The sequence below is a fragment of the Silurus meridionalis genome, chromosome 19 (assembly GCF_014805685.1).
Source record: "Silurus meridionalis isolate SWU-2019-XX chromosome 19, ASM1480568v1, whole genome shotgun sequence".
Taxonomy (NCBI): domain Eukaryota; kingdom Metazoa; phylum Chordata; class Actinopteri; order Siluriformes; family Siluridae; genus Silurus; species Silurus meridionalis.
The window spans coordinates 6,949,347-6,964,285 of NC_060902.1; the positions used below are offsets into that span (position 1 = coordinate 6,949,347).

At 35.8% G+C, this 14,939-nt stretch overlaps 2 protein-coding genes across 3 annotated transcripts in view; one reads left to right on the forward strand and one right to left on the reverse strand.

Annotated features, from left to right (window-relative positions):
• The first annotated feature begins 271 nt into the window (after positions 1-271).
• mkrn2os.2 (MKRN2 opposite strand, tandem duplicate 2) lies at positions 272-3,701 on the forward strand. The gene is made up of 4 exons (XM_046875566.1): positions 272-474; positions 816-865; positions 1,945-2,113; positions 2,257-3,701. The coding sequence occupies exons 1-4, from the start codon at positions 272-274 to the stop codon at positions 2,513-2,515; spliced, it is 681 nt and encodes a 226-aa protein (XP_046731522.1). The 3' UTR covers positions 2,516-3,701.
• A 158-nt stretch (positions 3,702-3,859) lies between these two features.
• The window catches only part of tsen2 (TSEN2 tRNA splicing endonuclease subunit), an 11,943-nt gene continuing 863 nt past the window's right edge, over positions 3,860-14,939 (reverse strand). The window contains exons 2-11 of one of the 2 annotated variants that reach the window (XM_046875564.1): positions 13,846-13,912; positions 13,685-13,724; positions 11,429-11,963; positions 9,490-9,564; positions 7,524-7,574; positions 5,829-5,967; positions 5,403-5,439; positions 4,276-4,387; positions 4,069-4,182; positions 3,860-3,968 (exon numbers count right to left, since the gene is read on the reverse strand). In XM_046875564.1, coding sequence (XP_046731520.1) covers positions 3,909-3,968; positions 4,069-4,182; positions 4,276-4,387; positions 5,403-5,439; positions 5,829-5,967; positions 7,524-7,574; positions 9,490-9,564; positions 11,429-11,963; positions 13,685-13,724; positions 13,846-13,912 — 1,230 coding nt within the window. In that variant the 3' untranslated portion in view covers positions 3,860-3,908. The remainder of the gene's footprint in view (positions 3,969-4,068; positions 4,183-4,275; positions 4,388-5,402; positions 5,440-5,828; positions 5,968-7,523; positions 7,575-9,489; positions 9,565-11,428; positions 11,964-13,684; positions 13,725-13,845; positions 13,913-14,939) is intronic. The other variant, XM_046875565.1, reaches the window with a different exon arrangement.

Genomic DNA, 14,939 nt, shown 5'->3' on the forward strand with positions numbered 1-14,939 from the left:
ACAGGAAAGTATGGTGATAATGCAATGCAAGTACACGAGGCTCTGCTTCTGCAGAAAATTGAGCATTAAATGCTAATGACAGGTTGCTTTGCCGACAGCACTGTTCCACAGGTGTAAGGTTGGGTGCAACTCGATAGGCGTGTTACAAATGATCAGTAGACGTCAGACTGCTGAAGTGCACCTGTTGGCCTCCATTTCTGCAGTGCTCAGGTGGCCAGAATGAAGAGCAAGGTGTTGAAAGCAGAGCGAGCAGTTTTGATGCTTGTCTTCAATGGATAAGAGCGTGATCAAATTCAGTCACTGTGGCAAAGATATTTTTTGTTTCTTTGTGCCAGAGGAATGCCCTGAGTGTGGCATGGGTTTCAGTGGGAGAAGGCTGGAGGAGGCTCCCATCAGCATCCCTAATCCCTTCACCAATGGCCACAAAACACCCTGTGCTTTCCTCATCGCTCCAGCTGAGGAGAACACACTCAGGTACAAGACGATAGGCCTGTCTGTTTGTCTCTCTTTACTTGTATACTTTGTTTTCTGTGTTTTATATATATATATATATATATATATATATATATATATATATATATATATATATATATATATATATATATATATATATATACACACACATATATATATATATATATATATATATATATATATATATATATATATATATGTGTGTGTATATATATATATATATATATATATATATATATATATATATATATATATGTGTGTGTGTGTGTGTGTGTGTGTATATATGTGTGGATCCAAACTTTTTGCTTATTTATGGAATAATGTGAATTTGACATTGACAGAGAATATGATGGTGGATCAGATCTACACACTGGAATTACTGACACAAATGGTAAGTGGTGATTTGCTATAACATCTAAACCAAACATGACATACAGATCTTATGTTAATGGAATTATATTAATAAGATGACAAGTCTTTTTACCTGCACCGTCATCATTCTGTGGCTTATGCCAGACCCTGGTCTTTATAACATGTTGCATGTGCATTAACGTCCTTGGGCGTTAATCCAGTTCTGCCTTTCTAACAAATAGGTTGGCACCACTCTACAACCCCAATTCCAAAAATATTGGGACACGGTGTAAAATGCAGTTAAAAACAGAATGCAACGGTTAGCAAATCTTATGAACCCAGATTTTTTTCACAATAAAACATATCAAATGTTTCAACTAAGGAAATTATAAGGAAAATTTGATGGCTACAACATTTCTCAAAAAAGTTCAAGGAAAAGTGTTATTAAAATTAAACAGTTGGAGAACATTTGGCAACTAATTAGGCATTATGCATTATGTCTTTATTTACATTTTGCACAGTGTCCCAAACTTTTTGGAATTGGGGTTTCACACTTTGTTATAAAGTGAATGTTTCTAAACTATATATATATATATATATATATATATATATATATATATATATATATATATATATATATATATATATATAAAAATAGAAGATATGTCATTTCTTTACTCGCCTCCTCACTCTCTCTCTTTTAGTGACTGACACAAAAAAAACAGCAATGTCCTCTGTCCTAAACACTTTCCTGATTTTTACAAATCTTTAAAAATAGAAATTCATATTAATCTATTAGAATTTTTGACACTAAAGTATACAGTCACATACAAGTCAAGAGAATGTTTTAGATGAAGTGCAATAGCTTTAATGTGATTCATAGTATAACCAACACTGCTGTTATAGGTAACATTATAGAAAGGTAATTGTCACTTTCAGACTAATCAGAATTCAGAAAACAGTGCAATGTCTAAACTTTTAATGCAGATTTATTTTGCTGTTAATGATGTGCGAGAAGATTGTGTAATCTCAACTTGTAGTTTGCATAGAGCTGATAAAAATAGAAGTCAAAAATCAAAACAGCAGCATGTAACCTTCTTTTTCTTTATTGTTGTGAAGGTATTGCGTATAACTACACCAAGTCTGGCGTTCGGAGAGACTGTGAGGGCTGGGAACACTGCATCAGCATCAGGTTAGTCCAGCCTGACATGTACAATCTCATCAATCAGTGGGATCAGTATCTGGAGAAATTCTCCTCAGCCCAGATGTGGGATCCACTCTGGAAAAGGTATATACAATCGTTACAAGAATTCCTACAAACTCTTTTTTGCTTGCAAGTGTATCAACAATGTAGTATAGTAAGATATTTTTTTTACTTCTGTCTCTCTGCTCTGGTTTATTGACACCCCCATATACCCCACTTTGTTTCAGCTTTAATGAGGAGAACCACAACTGCTACAGCTACACGCTGATGTTTATAAACTGTGTGCTGGCCATGCAATCCAAACGAGCACTCAGCAAAGACGAGTTTACGCAGACTTTCATTTTGCCACGCATCAAACGGGCAGCCAAGTACACAATGCTGTGTCAGGAGATTACACATAACCACTTTTATATTGTGGACAGTCCAAAGAGAGACTCACAGAAAGAACAGGATGATGAAGATAAAGACGAGAAAAGCAAGTCATGATTTGCGTCCATGTCAGTTAAACTCTTCTGCTTAACAGTGTTAAGTGTTTAGTGCTCTAGAATAAGATAAGAAATTATGCAAATCTGAACTTTAACTTTGTAATAATGATATTGTTTGAATCTTACAAAATTCTATTACTGTTAAAAGAGTCATATCAGAACCCTGCTACTGGATCTTGTATCTTTAATAAAGAGTCATAGATCAGTACTTTTGATTCTTGAGTAAATTCTTTGTGCTTTTACTTAACAAATAAGATACAAGAGAATCACATTTAATTGATGCAATTCAATATTCTATGCTCCTGCACATCATACCCTTTGAAGGACAGTGTTTTATTGTTACAAACACACAGTGAGATTATCTCACACTTGTATCATGGGAATCACACTTGTGGTCCCATGACAGGTTCTCATTTAACACAATTTATAAAAGGGAAATAGGAGTTTAAGTAGTAAGATGTTGGATCTTACGATGTTGGACTTCTGATCAGAAGATCGTAAGTTTGAATCCAAGCACCACTAAGCTAGAGATATTCAATAAAAATCCTCTATGGATCCACTCCGAATCCTTAAAAATGTGCTTGGGTACTGCAACAAGGTAAAATATATTTTGTTCCTGTCCACCACCGGTCACAACTTCTACAAGGTACCATATTATAATTTTTTTAACTAGTGAACACTACATTGCACTAACTAACCATGCAACTAACATAAACTAACCATGCAATCACGCTAGCACTGCTCCTATTAGCATTTACAGATGTGGCCTGTCCACAGGGAAATAAAGAAACACACAGCTATATAATTGACACATATTTCATTACATGATTTCTAATATTTTTCTGCAACAAGCACAATGATTGTTAATCTGATGCAGCCCAGAACTAAAGCTCTGAGAATAGAGATGTGACAGTTACATGCTGAGCCAGCGATTGGGATTTGTAGCTTTACTGCCTCAAAATAATAATAAAAGTTTGTTATTTTTATCAGAAAGATGAATTGCTATTCTGCTAATTAGTGCCAGTGCAAGCCAATAAGGTTATTAAACACTTGTGCTTGCATCAACAATGATGATGTGCTCATATTTATTGAATGCATAGGTGACTAGAAAAGTGAACTATGGAAAATCATAGACATTTTGCGCCTCAGCTCACAGCATTATGTTATAAACCACCAAGCCACCAGTGCTGCAGTTTGCAAAAAAAACCAAAAAATAAAAAATGCACTAAATCAGGGCTCTATATCATGATGCCAAAGCCATTTTCCTTTCTATTGTCTGCAGTTTAAGATGTTACTGCATTGGTGTTACGCAAAAAGAAACAAACCGACATGTGAGAAATCTGCATTACAGGAAGTGCAAAGAAGTTTTATTAAGACTCGAGCATAAATCACATCTAGATTTCTTCTTGTTCTGTTCGTTCTCTTGATGATATCCATCTGCTCACAATAATCTCCTGAAATAAAAAAAAGAACCCCAATGCATTCAAAACTCAGCTAAATGATCTACATACATATTTGTACGGTATGTATGTAAAAAAAAAAAGAGCTACATACTTTACATATTTGCAATTGCCTGACCTGAATTTTGAGCCGTTTCAGGCAGTCTGGTGAGGAGATGTCCTCTCCGGTCAAACCCGAAGGCACGATGACGTAGCAAACCATCAGCTCCTGCATGTAGAACATGAACACAACAACGTGTAAACGTGATATACAAGTTAATAAGTGTTCAGAAACAGTAAATAGGAAAACATAAGTGTTTACTTTAGAGACATTGGCAGTGGTTCGACTCAGAGCAGCTAAAGATCTCCAGGTAAACGGCCTCAGAGCAGCACCATGGAATGACTCGTCTACTCTCTCCACTGCCACAGAGTAGCTACACACCAAGAGCAGGAGTAAAGTGTAATATAAATACACACCTAAGTACTGTGTATATATATTTAGGAACAGTGAGAAATGGAAGAACATAAAATTAATTAATAAAGTATCAATGTGAGATCCTACAGGTTTCAGGAATTGAGCACAATTATTCCAAAAGTACATGTGTGTGTATGCACAGTGATTTCTGTTTAGTGCAAAGTGATGTTAGTAATTTGTGGTGTGCATGCATAAAAAGGAGTAGGAATTTGCCGCAAGTCTTTAAATCATTAGATGAAATTTCATTGTAATGTTTTTCGTGCATCGGCTTTTTGTGCATCGTTATGTGGACGCACTGTTTTGGAAACGTCAAAATGAACTGGAATCTAATATAACAACACCAGAAACTGGTTTACCTGCCTACTCTGCTTATAAGGCATATAAAAATTATTTTTATTTATTCAAAAAATATATATTGTTCAGACAAAATGTTCAGTAGCATCCCTAATAAAATAAAACAACCAGCTTTTCGCTTAACTTGTCATTTCAAAAAAAAAAATTTAAATAATATTTTGTGATAAAAAGAAAAAATAAATTAAAAAAGGGATTTTATTTGTTACTTAAAGAAACATAAAACATAAAACTGCAGCCAATGCTGTATGAGCAATAGGAGTGTATGATCTCAGAATCACGCTGACCAGCTGGTATAAGCTGAAGATGTTAAAAATGAATGTTGAAATCTCGCTTATTACAACTTACTATTACAACTTAACTTTTATCATTTTCTTTGTTAATTTTAAGTTTCTAAACCCTAATACGTAAAGATCATACGATTTCAAGTGTGTAAGGGAAAAGTAATTGGTAAAAATCCAAGCGTTTATTTTCAACAGAGGGACTAGAGATATTTAAGGGGGAAAAGCTAAAGCTTGTGCGTGTTATTTTATTAGTAATATTACGGCTCAAAGTACCATAAAGAATATATTTCTGACCTACGATTGATTGAATTTTCACCTATTAAATAAACACATACCAACCTTGCATGATAAAATGGTGGTCCCTTTCGATAGAGCACTGCAGAAAAAAAAAAACAACGCCTTAAGGAAAATCTCAGAGGAGACGTAACTCTATACTGCTCCTAACATGAGAGTCGTGTGTCACAAACATAGCCGTTCTGGTGCCAGGATTTCAGTTTCTTGCTCTAAATTCAAGGCCAAGAGTCACCACTGCAGACGAAAAGGTAAGGAGATCAAGGAAAGCAATGCTTAGTCTAGCTGAATAATTCACCTGTCATCTAGTTCCACTTACACCTGCTGGATATTCTTTCTCTTTGCGAAGAGATGAAGTGGGACACAGTGGAAATAAGGAATAGCTCTTCCCATGTTAAAAAGCATTGCTGTATGCTGATCCTGGTGTATTTTTTACATGTTTGAATTTAAGGTGGTGTGATTGAGCGTCCTTACTTAAATCAGTGCCGTACTTAATGCCTGACTTGGGCACCCATCCTTTAGTGCGGAAGTAGTGATAGGCTGCGTACGTTATCTCGAAGTTGGGCTGCGCAGAACGAAATATTCTCCAAAGCTGAAGGATAGACAAGGCTTCCTGAAAAAAAAAACAAATTCTGTTAAGACTACAAGATATGTAGCCAAAATAATCCTGGATTTATTGGCGTTATTCTAAACGTTTATCATTGAGCCAGCGTTTATTGTCTTTCCTGTAAGAAAATTTCATGCCTGTAAATTCACAGTAAAATGGCTAACAAAGACTAACAATATCACAGTATTAAAGCATTCAACTCAGGGGGAAAAACACACACATACATTACCATGCTGACAACAACTACCAGCAGATGTGAAGAAATCGAACACTCAGTGATTCATGTATGTCAGTGATATAGGACAGCTTACAGAATTGTTTTTTTTTAGTTTAGTAGCACTTTATGCTAGTCAGGGTTGTGGGTGGATCATTTTGGATCCATAGAAGTGTGTGTGTGTTAGGTAGGACTATTCTACTGGATGGGATGCCATTCACATTTTCTTGCACACAGAAAGAAAGTGGGAGACAGAAACTTGAACCCAGAATTAAACCAGGCAACCTAGAAACATAGAGCTCACTGTGAGACTGCAGGATGCATGACTCCTAAATACTTTTTAAGTTTTTCAAGCTATGTAATTCTGTTTGCGTTTAAAGGGCACAAAGTCTCAAATCCTTACATATTTAAGCCTGAAATTATACTTTGAATCACATAAAGTAAATATAGTATATATAGTATATGAAACTTTTCAACCAACTGACCACCATGTTCTAGATGTAGAAATAAAGTCATTAATGGTGTGCATATTTAATAAAAAGTGTGAAACTTTCCCATATGTTGCTGTTTACCTTCGGCCACATATATTTACATAAAAAAAAAAAATTATATATAATATTGTATATTTGATGCATAGCTTTTGCATGCCAAAAACCCGGTGGCTGGGTTGATTTCCTGTCTGTGAACTAAACCTACACAGTGGCCTGAACCTACCAGGGAATGTGACAGTTGCTCATTAAAGAAAAAAGAGACCCATCTTTGTAAGCTTAACTTAAATATAGCTCAGAATATACAGTGTACTACATATAGTTTCTATGCTGTTATATCATCCCTTGTGTAGTGAGCATATGCAGTCAATAGGAAGCCATTTGTGATGCTGCCTAGTTGTGTGGTAGAAGCTATTCCTTTTTTTTTTTGAGGTCATTGAGCAAAATGTATAAAAAGTCATGTTTTGGATTGATTTTAATATTTCACTTTATTTTTGATTAACTAAAACAGTTAATGGAAATATTTCACATAATCATAAACGTTAATGTGAGATGAATACAATTTGAGTACGAATGCCTATTTTTTTGGTATGTGGCAGTATGAAATTAGAGCTGGATTCTTTTTTTAATTAAGATACAAATTCCTGAATTATTGCAATCTTTGCTGAAATCTGAATGACTTTTTATATATAGTTTTAAATATAGTTTATATAGTTATGGTTACAATGTTGCATCTTTCTTGTGAGAGACTCACTGACAGGAAAATATGAACAATTTATCACCAAAAGACAACAAGAGATGTCTTAATGGCATTTGACAAAATTTGCACTAATTGCACCCTGAAATGATGTTAAACTTACCCCTTCATGGAAAACTGACAAGCATCCAAGCGCGTAAACCAGGAAGAAAGCCTGCAATGCAAAGATGCAGAACATAAGTAATGAATTAAAAAGGAGAAAAGCCAAAAAACACTTAAAAGTTTATGTTCTTTCAGCGCCGGGATATGTGGGTGGAAATGGGTTCACTTTAAGATCATGCTGCTTTCGAGTTGAAGGCCGTCCCCCTCAATTAACAATGAAAGGTAAAAAGCTCATGGATTGTAAATACCGACTCGTAAAACTGCATATATTCACCTCGACCCCGCTATAACTGTTTAACGATACTCTTGGGGGAAGTGCAGCTTGATAGAACCAGGTTTATCCATCTTCAACGGCTGAAATATTAACGTCGGCCATGTTTATCCTTCAGGGAGGCTTGTGTTAATATTAGCCTGTGAAGAGAGCGTGCTATGAAATGGCTACATTTGAACACTTTCCCTGGTTCTTTAACTGTTTCTACTGGCCCAGAGTGTTGAATTCTCTCGATCAAATCCAGCTGTGAAAATATGTCTTAACTGAACTTTATAACGTCTCCACCTTGATAAGAAAACAAATCAGTGTATTAATAGCAGAGCACTGGAACAGCATGGCGCAGCTTGTAATGAAATGCAGCTGTGAGTCATTTGTAGAGCTAGAACTAAAGCAAAATACTAATATTTGATGATATTTTACACGTATTTTGAAGAATTTCAAGATTATTTCTATTTTTTTTATTCCCCTAAAATTGCTATTTACAACTTCATTACTTTAACCAAAATATGGCAGATACAATAGGCGCACTAGTCCAGTATTTGAGAATGAATATCATTATTCAATATGAATGACAATCTCTTTGTTGTGCTGGCACTTTAAACACTAGTGTTGTTCAATACGATAACTTCTTTATCAGTATTTACATTTGGACATTTTCATATTTTTTTTTTTTAGTTCTGATGAAATGATTACCATTAACTGGGTCAAAATTTAAAAAATGTCCCTAAACAACTTTTCAGTCTTCGGCGAAGATGTTCCACTAGATTTTGGGGTGTGGTTGTGAAGAATTTAGTTCATACAGCCACAAGGATTTTAATAAAGTCAGGTACTGTATAGAGTAAGGCCTGGTGTGCAGTCAGAGTTCCAATACATCCCCAATTGTTCAACTGGATTGAGATCAGAGCTCTATAGCAGGCCACTTAAGAACTTCCACTTTAACCATGTAACCCATATCTTCATGGAGCTTGCTTTGTGCACCACTAAAACCACTATTCAAAATAAATTTAACTGAATTAACCAATTTTTCTGTGATGTTACCATTAACAGTATTATAATCACAATGGGTGCATAGGTTCCTTGTATTGAGTTTTTGTTTAAAAAAAAAAAATAATAATAAAAAGAAAAAATCAGGATGCTCGTTCCATTAGTTTGGCCTTGCTATCGTTCATCTTCCCACCAGTTCAAGCTGAACAAAAAAAAACATGTTTCTGTTCATCTAAGACAAATGTCAACTTAGCATATCTGGTTTAAATGTAGCATAACACTGTAATGTTGGTGAACAGGTATTTAAAAGATACCGCCACTGCTGAGGTATAACTAAGGATTATAACTACAATAACTCCCTTGACAGATTTTATTTGGCATTGTGCAGCTCCAAACTAACTGAGCAGAAACACAAAAAAAAAATAGAATGATTTATACATTCATATATTATACACAGAGCTATTACTAGCTGTAAACCTTTGTTTCTACCAATTGGCAAGTGTTACAATTACAGTAACACAGAAAACCATCATGCACTTAATTTTATTTTATTTTAAGCACTTACATACAATTAATCAGAATTAAGTGCAATCATATGCAATGTATAATAGTGTAATGTATTGTAAGGTCACAAGTTCAAATCCCACCATCACCAAGCTGCCACTGCTTGGCCCTTAAACAAGGCCCTTAATCCTTGCAAACTTCCCCCTACCTCTTCATAACTGAGCTGTAGGTACTCCATCATGTTAAATGGGTTGATTCGGCATACCAACTTGCCTCTTCTGCCCTGGAATGCAAAAAAACAACAAAGTAAACACTGCATCACTGCATGCATTATAATAGTCAGATTGGCTACAGCAAGGGGTAATTTTTGAACTATAATTTGCTATTACAGTATATGAGCCCCACCTCAATTTCTGTGAATTCAAAATAAAGATAAATGTGTTACAATAACGTTAGTCATTTCTGCTAGTGTGCCTCATAAATCCAGTACACAATCATATGATCATTCCGCTGTGTGTGACACAAAGTTGAAATGCCTGGGTGGGAGGGTTGGAGAGGGAAAACCTGATCTACTCACGCCTTTCTTTCAAAGCTATTCAATAGGACATGAGACTTTGCAGACACCACCCTATGAAACTGAAAGGAAACTGAACTAAGCATAATCAGTTTCGGTGATGAGATATAAGGGCTTGTGACGTATTATATTTACAAAATGGTTGTGAGCACATCTTTTCAAGACAGACATCATGATTGTGTAAAGGGAAAATTGTTTACACTTGAGATATTTGAGAAAGCATTGCTTCAAACCTTTTGATAAAACCTGTGTAAGAAGGGCTACGACAGCTTGTTTCCAAGTACACAACCAGACACACCTCCCTGCCTCAACCAATCAGGGTTCTCATTCCAGCTGACTTTCACAGTGCACACAACATACACATAAGGTGTTTGAATGTTTAAGCACTGCATGCTAACATTTCAATGGGTCTCTAAGCACTTAATAAACACTTTCTTTGTACTCAACTCAAATTCACATCAGGGTAGAAATGTACACAGCATGGCCAAATGTGTTTGGCCACCAGAATATTTAACATCCAAATCCAAATCTATGATTAGTTTCAAGTTGTTGTCCCTATAATATAAATATTATAATATGCCCCCCGTTATTATTAAGTTTACATTGATGCCACTGAACAGACGCCCTTTTCCAGAGTAATGTACAAAAAGTGCTTTGAAGACTCTATCAATGAATAAATCAACACTGGTTCACTAGGTTGCAAACTGATTATACAATCAGCCTAGAATTCTGTTGGGAGGAATTAGAACACAAAAACAAACAGAGAAAATAAGTGTGAGTTTAAGTGTTTTAGGACGAGGTAGGTCTTCACCCGTCATTTAAAAATGTGGCTCAGTTATTTGGGCATCTAGGGGAAGTATATTCCACCACCTTGGTGCCAGAACAGAAAAGTGTCTTGATGTATACCCTCTTACCCTGAGAGAAGGTGGGACGAGTTTTTGCCCTGTTGAGGCTAAAAAAAGCTTCACTCTTTCTGGAAAGCTTTCCATTCAATTTTTGGATCATGTAAAGCTGTCAAGGTTGACTATTCGAGTATTCAAGAACAGCCGTATTTATCATATCACCTTAACGAAAGCTACATTTTAATGGCTGCTTGGAAGACCATTTATGCCATTTATTGCATAAATAAGCTCACAGACACATTCAATTGGCAATATCACTCTGATTGACAGGAAAATTTGTTTGGCATCCTATTTATCCAGCTAGACATGCCTGTGCCACAGCTATCCATGGCCAAGGGAGCAAAACTGGCCATGCTCTCTGTGTGGAGGATCCAGTACATGCTTAAAAATGGTGAAGGAGGTATGATAAAAAAATCAAGACAACACCCACTGACTATTCTTCTTTAGATTTTGTCAACATATCTAATTGCAGAGCACTGGCTATTCAGATTAGTCAACTATTTAGATCAGATGATCTTTTTAGAGCATAGATTTCGGTGATTTCTCTTTAAAAGTTGAAAATAATAACAATGCTTGCAGCAACTTTGTGTTTAAGTGTAGTGTGATAAACAATGCCTGGAAAAGGCTAGTAGGCTCTTATTAGTACAGAGACCAAACAGTAATGTATTTACTCTTTTGATATCCTCATTAGGACCTCTATCTTCATCTTTTTCTTCAGGTTTATCCACCAAAACATAACCATGAGCTAATGACAGATCGCGGCCCTGTGTGTCGGAAACAGAGCCACCACTCATCATTTCACTCGCATCTATTCGACATCCACAATGAAGTATCCAGTCATCGTGTCGTTTGCATTTGATTTTGGCAAACACGTCCGGATCGATTTGCTCGGGTTCTTCGGGATATATTTCAGCCAGAGGATCGTAGTGAGGGTCCCCTTGTCTGCGAGGTCTCTTAGCCTCTGGCGTTCCCGCTTCCTCTTCCTCTCCATCATCACATTTCGCAGCTGCTACATGCTCCATTGACTGATCCTGATCTGAAGAGGGTGCCTGACACTCCTGAAAGTCCACTTCCTCTTTACTGTGCTCTTTTTCCAGATCCAGATCAATAGGATGAGTCAGCATCTTCAGCGTCTGACTGACAGCTTCTTTATCCAATCCCTGAGCCAGGAGAGCAGAGTGGGCCCATCTTACGTGCTGCTCGTATCTGCGCAGCAGGAACAGAGGACATATTGAGTGGTTTAGTGCTTAACAGAGTGATGACGCACTTGCAGAAATACAGTTCATGCCCAAGGCTTCGTTCATATTACTAGGATCAAATAACACAAATATGATTTTCTGCCTTAATGTGGCACAGATGTCATTTTGTCAGTGCAGATTGAAAGTCATGTGGCTTCTTTCCAAAGCATATACACATATTAAACCATCAAAATTTACATATGGAAATAAAAATTTTAGAATTGGAAGAAAGAAAAAAAAAAACATTTCAAAAGTGGAAAAAAGCTTATCATGTAATCATAGCTCAAGTCTCACAGTTGCTTAAAGGGAACTGCTGTAGCTGAAATATACAATGAGTATTCATATTACTTATCATAACTAATATGAATACTCATTGTATATTTCAGCTACAGCAAATGCATGAAGGTACAAAAGATGTGCACGTGATGTTACCACCTCAATGACACTGAAAATAATTTGCTTCTTTTTTGTTTTTGGTTACAATGGCTTATAAAATATCACCGTCATTTTACAGTCCAGCAGTGCAATCACTGTTGTACATATTTTAAAGGTACATTCAACATATGGAGTGAACTGTGCCTAGTCAAATAAATACATATTTAGATAAGCAAAATAAATAATAAATATAAATATACTTCAAAATCTATTAAACACACTGACATTAGTGTGACACTGATATTTTCTAATCTTACCTTTAATTGTATTACAGGTGTGTTTATCAGAACTGTCAGTCATCATGTTATCCGTATATGTTACACACACTATGGCTAGATATTGTACAAAGTTCCAAAGTAACTCTTTATCATACCTGACGCACAATACTGTCATTTGCACTACCATGCACTCTCACACTTTATGTACATTACTGATCTGTCATATAATCTGTATTCCTATTTAATACTCATACTGTCTAGATTGTCTCACATTGTATTGTCTCGTATAGTGTTTTTTGTCTTGTCTTATCAGTTTTGTCTTGTATAGTCCAAGCTGAATGTATAGTTTTATTTATGTCTGTACTTTGAGAGTCGCTAACAGCTGGAAACAAATTCCTTGTGTGTGTCAACACACTTGGCCAATAAACCTGATTCTGATTACGGTACACCTGACATTTCCAGTCATATGTGGTTCTTCCCCAAAATGTTAACACATAGTTGAAGGCACACAATCATAAGAAACCCATACCTGTTCCAGCATGTCAATGCTCCCCTGCACAAAGCAAGCTTCATGAATATATTGTTTATTTGGAATGGAGTGGAAGATCTTGCGTGGCCTGCTACAGAGCTCTGACCTCAATTCTACTGAACACCTTTGGGATGAACTGGAACACTGATTGCACCCCAGGCCTCCTCACTCTACATCAGAACCTGACTTTACTAACACCCTTAAGGCTGAATTAGCACAAATCTAATCCAAAATCTAGTGGAACATCTTCCCAGAAGAGTGGAGGTTATTCTAACAGCAAATGGTGAATAAATGAGAATTGGGATGTTCAAAAAGCACATATGAATCATAGTCAGGTGTCAAACATTGGCCACACAGTCTGTCCTGTCTATCATAAAATGAATCTGACTAATAATAATATATATTATTATTTAGATTAAAAACTTTGAACTCTACGAATTAATTTATGAATAATACTAGAAATACAAATACTTTAATACAATAACAACAATGCTTTAAATGACTTACTTTGCCAAAGGAATGACAGGTAAACATCTGTCACCGATATCTAGAATAAAAACAAAATAAGAAAACAAAAATTAAAACAGTTGACCCTTTTCTATGTGATTTTTTACATTGTAGACTTCAGTGGCTCTATGTGAAAAGTTAGATGCGTGATCGATACGCACATTCCCACCGTTCAGAAATACTGTGTTGTGGTCTACTTTTGGAGAGAACTCCTTTACCAAAATAACCCTGAAAAATACACAAACAAAAGTTTATGAGTTCATGGTCAAAATGCACTGTTGCCAATGAATGAGTTAAACCAGTCCATATACATCTGGGAACTGAGGAGACCAGTGACTGGACTTTTGGAAGAGGAATGTTGTCTCATTTGAGTCTGATACAGGATTCTACTTGCTCAACATTCCTGGGTATTTTTTGTCACATTTTTCATTACATGAGGTGGCAAATGTCTAGACTGCAGGCAGGCCACTTCAGCACCCGGATATGTATGAAGTCATGCTGTTGTAATAGATGCAGTATGCAGTTAGCATTGAAATATCATGTTGGACCATGTTCACGTATGGCTTCTTCTTTGCATGCTTGCCTTGCTTTAACCTGTATTTGTTGATGACACATCAAATTGTGTTCAGAAACAATGATTACTGGAGCTATTTCTAAGCACATACAGTGATTTCAATTACAGAATTATGCCTGTTTTTAAGGACGTGCTGCCTTTGAGGGCCCAATTCACAGGCATCCAATATTGATTTTCGCCCTCATCATTTATTTATAGATATTTCTCCAAACAAATTGGAGTCTTTTACTGATATTATGTACTGTAGATCATGAGATATATGTCTTCGGAAATCTATTTTGAACATTTTCTTAGAAAACTTTTTTACAGAATGGTGGACCACTGCCAATTTAATTCTGATAGACACTTATACTTTACAGTTTCCTTAAAATGGTTCACTTCCTCAGTTGAAACCTTTTATATGTTTTTCTGTATTCTATTGTGAATAAAATATAGCTTTATAAGATTTGCTAATCATTTGCATTGTAAACAGTGTCACAACCTTTTTTTTTTTTTTTAATTGGGGTTTTACCAAAAATGTACCAAGATGTAATTATGTGCAGCAGAGAAGATCCCTTTGAAACAAAGCACACGTTTTCTCCTTGTTTATTTTACCGCTGTATAACTAAAGACACATTTTGCCAAATGATGCATCAACTGGATCACAGTTAGAGCATGAAAAAACAAACAAAGAAAATCATT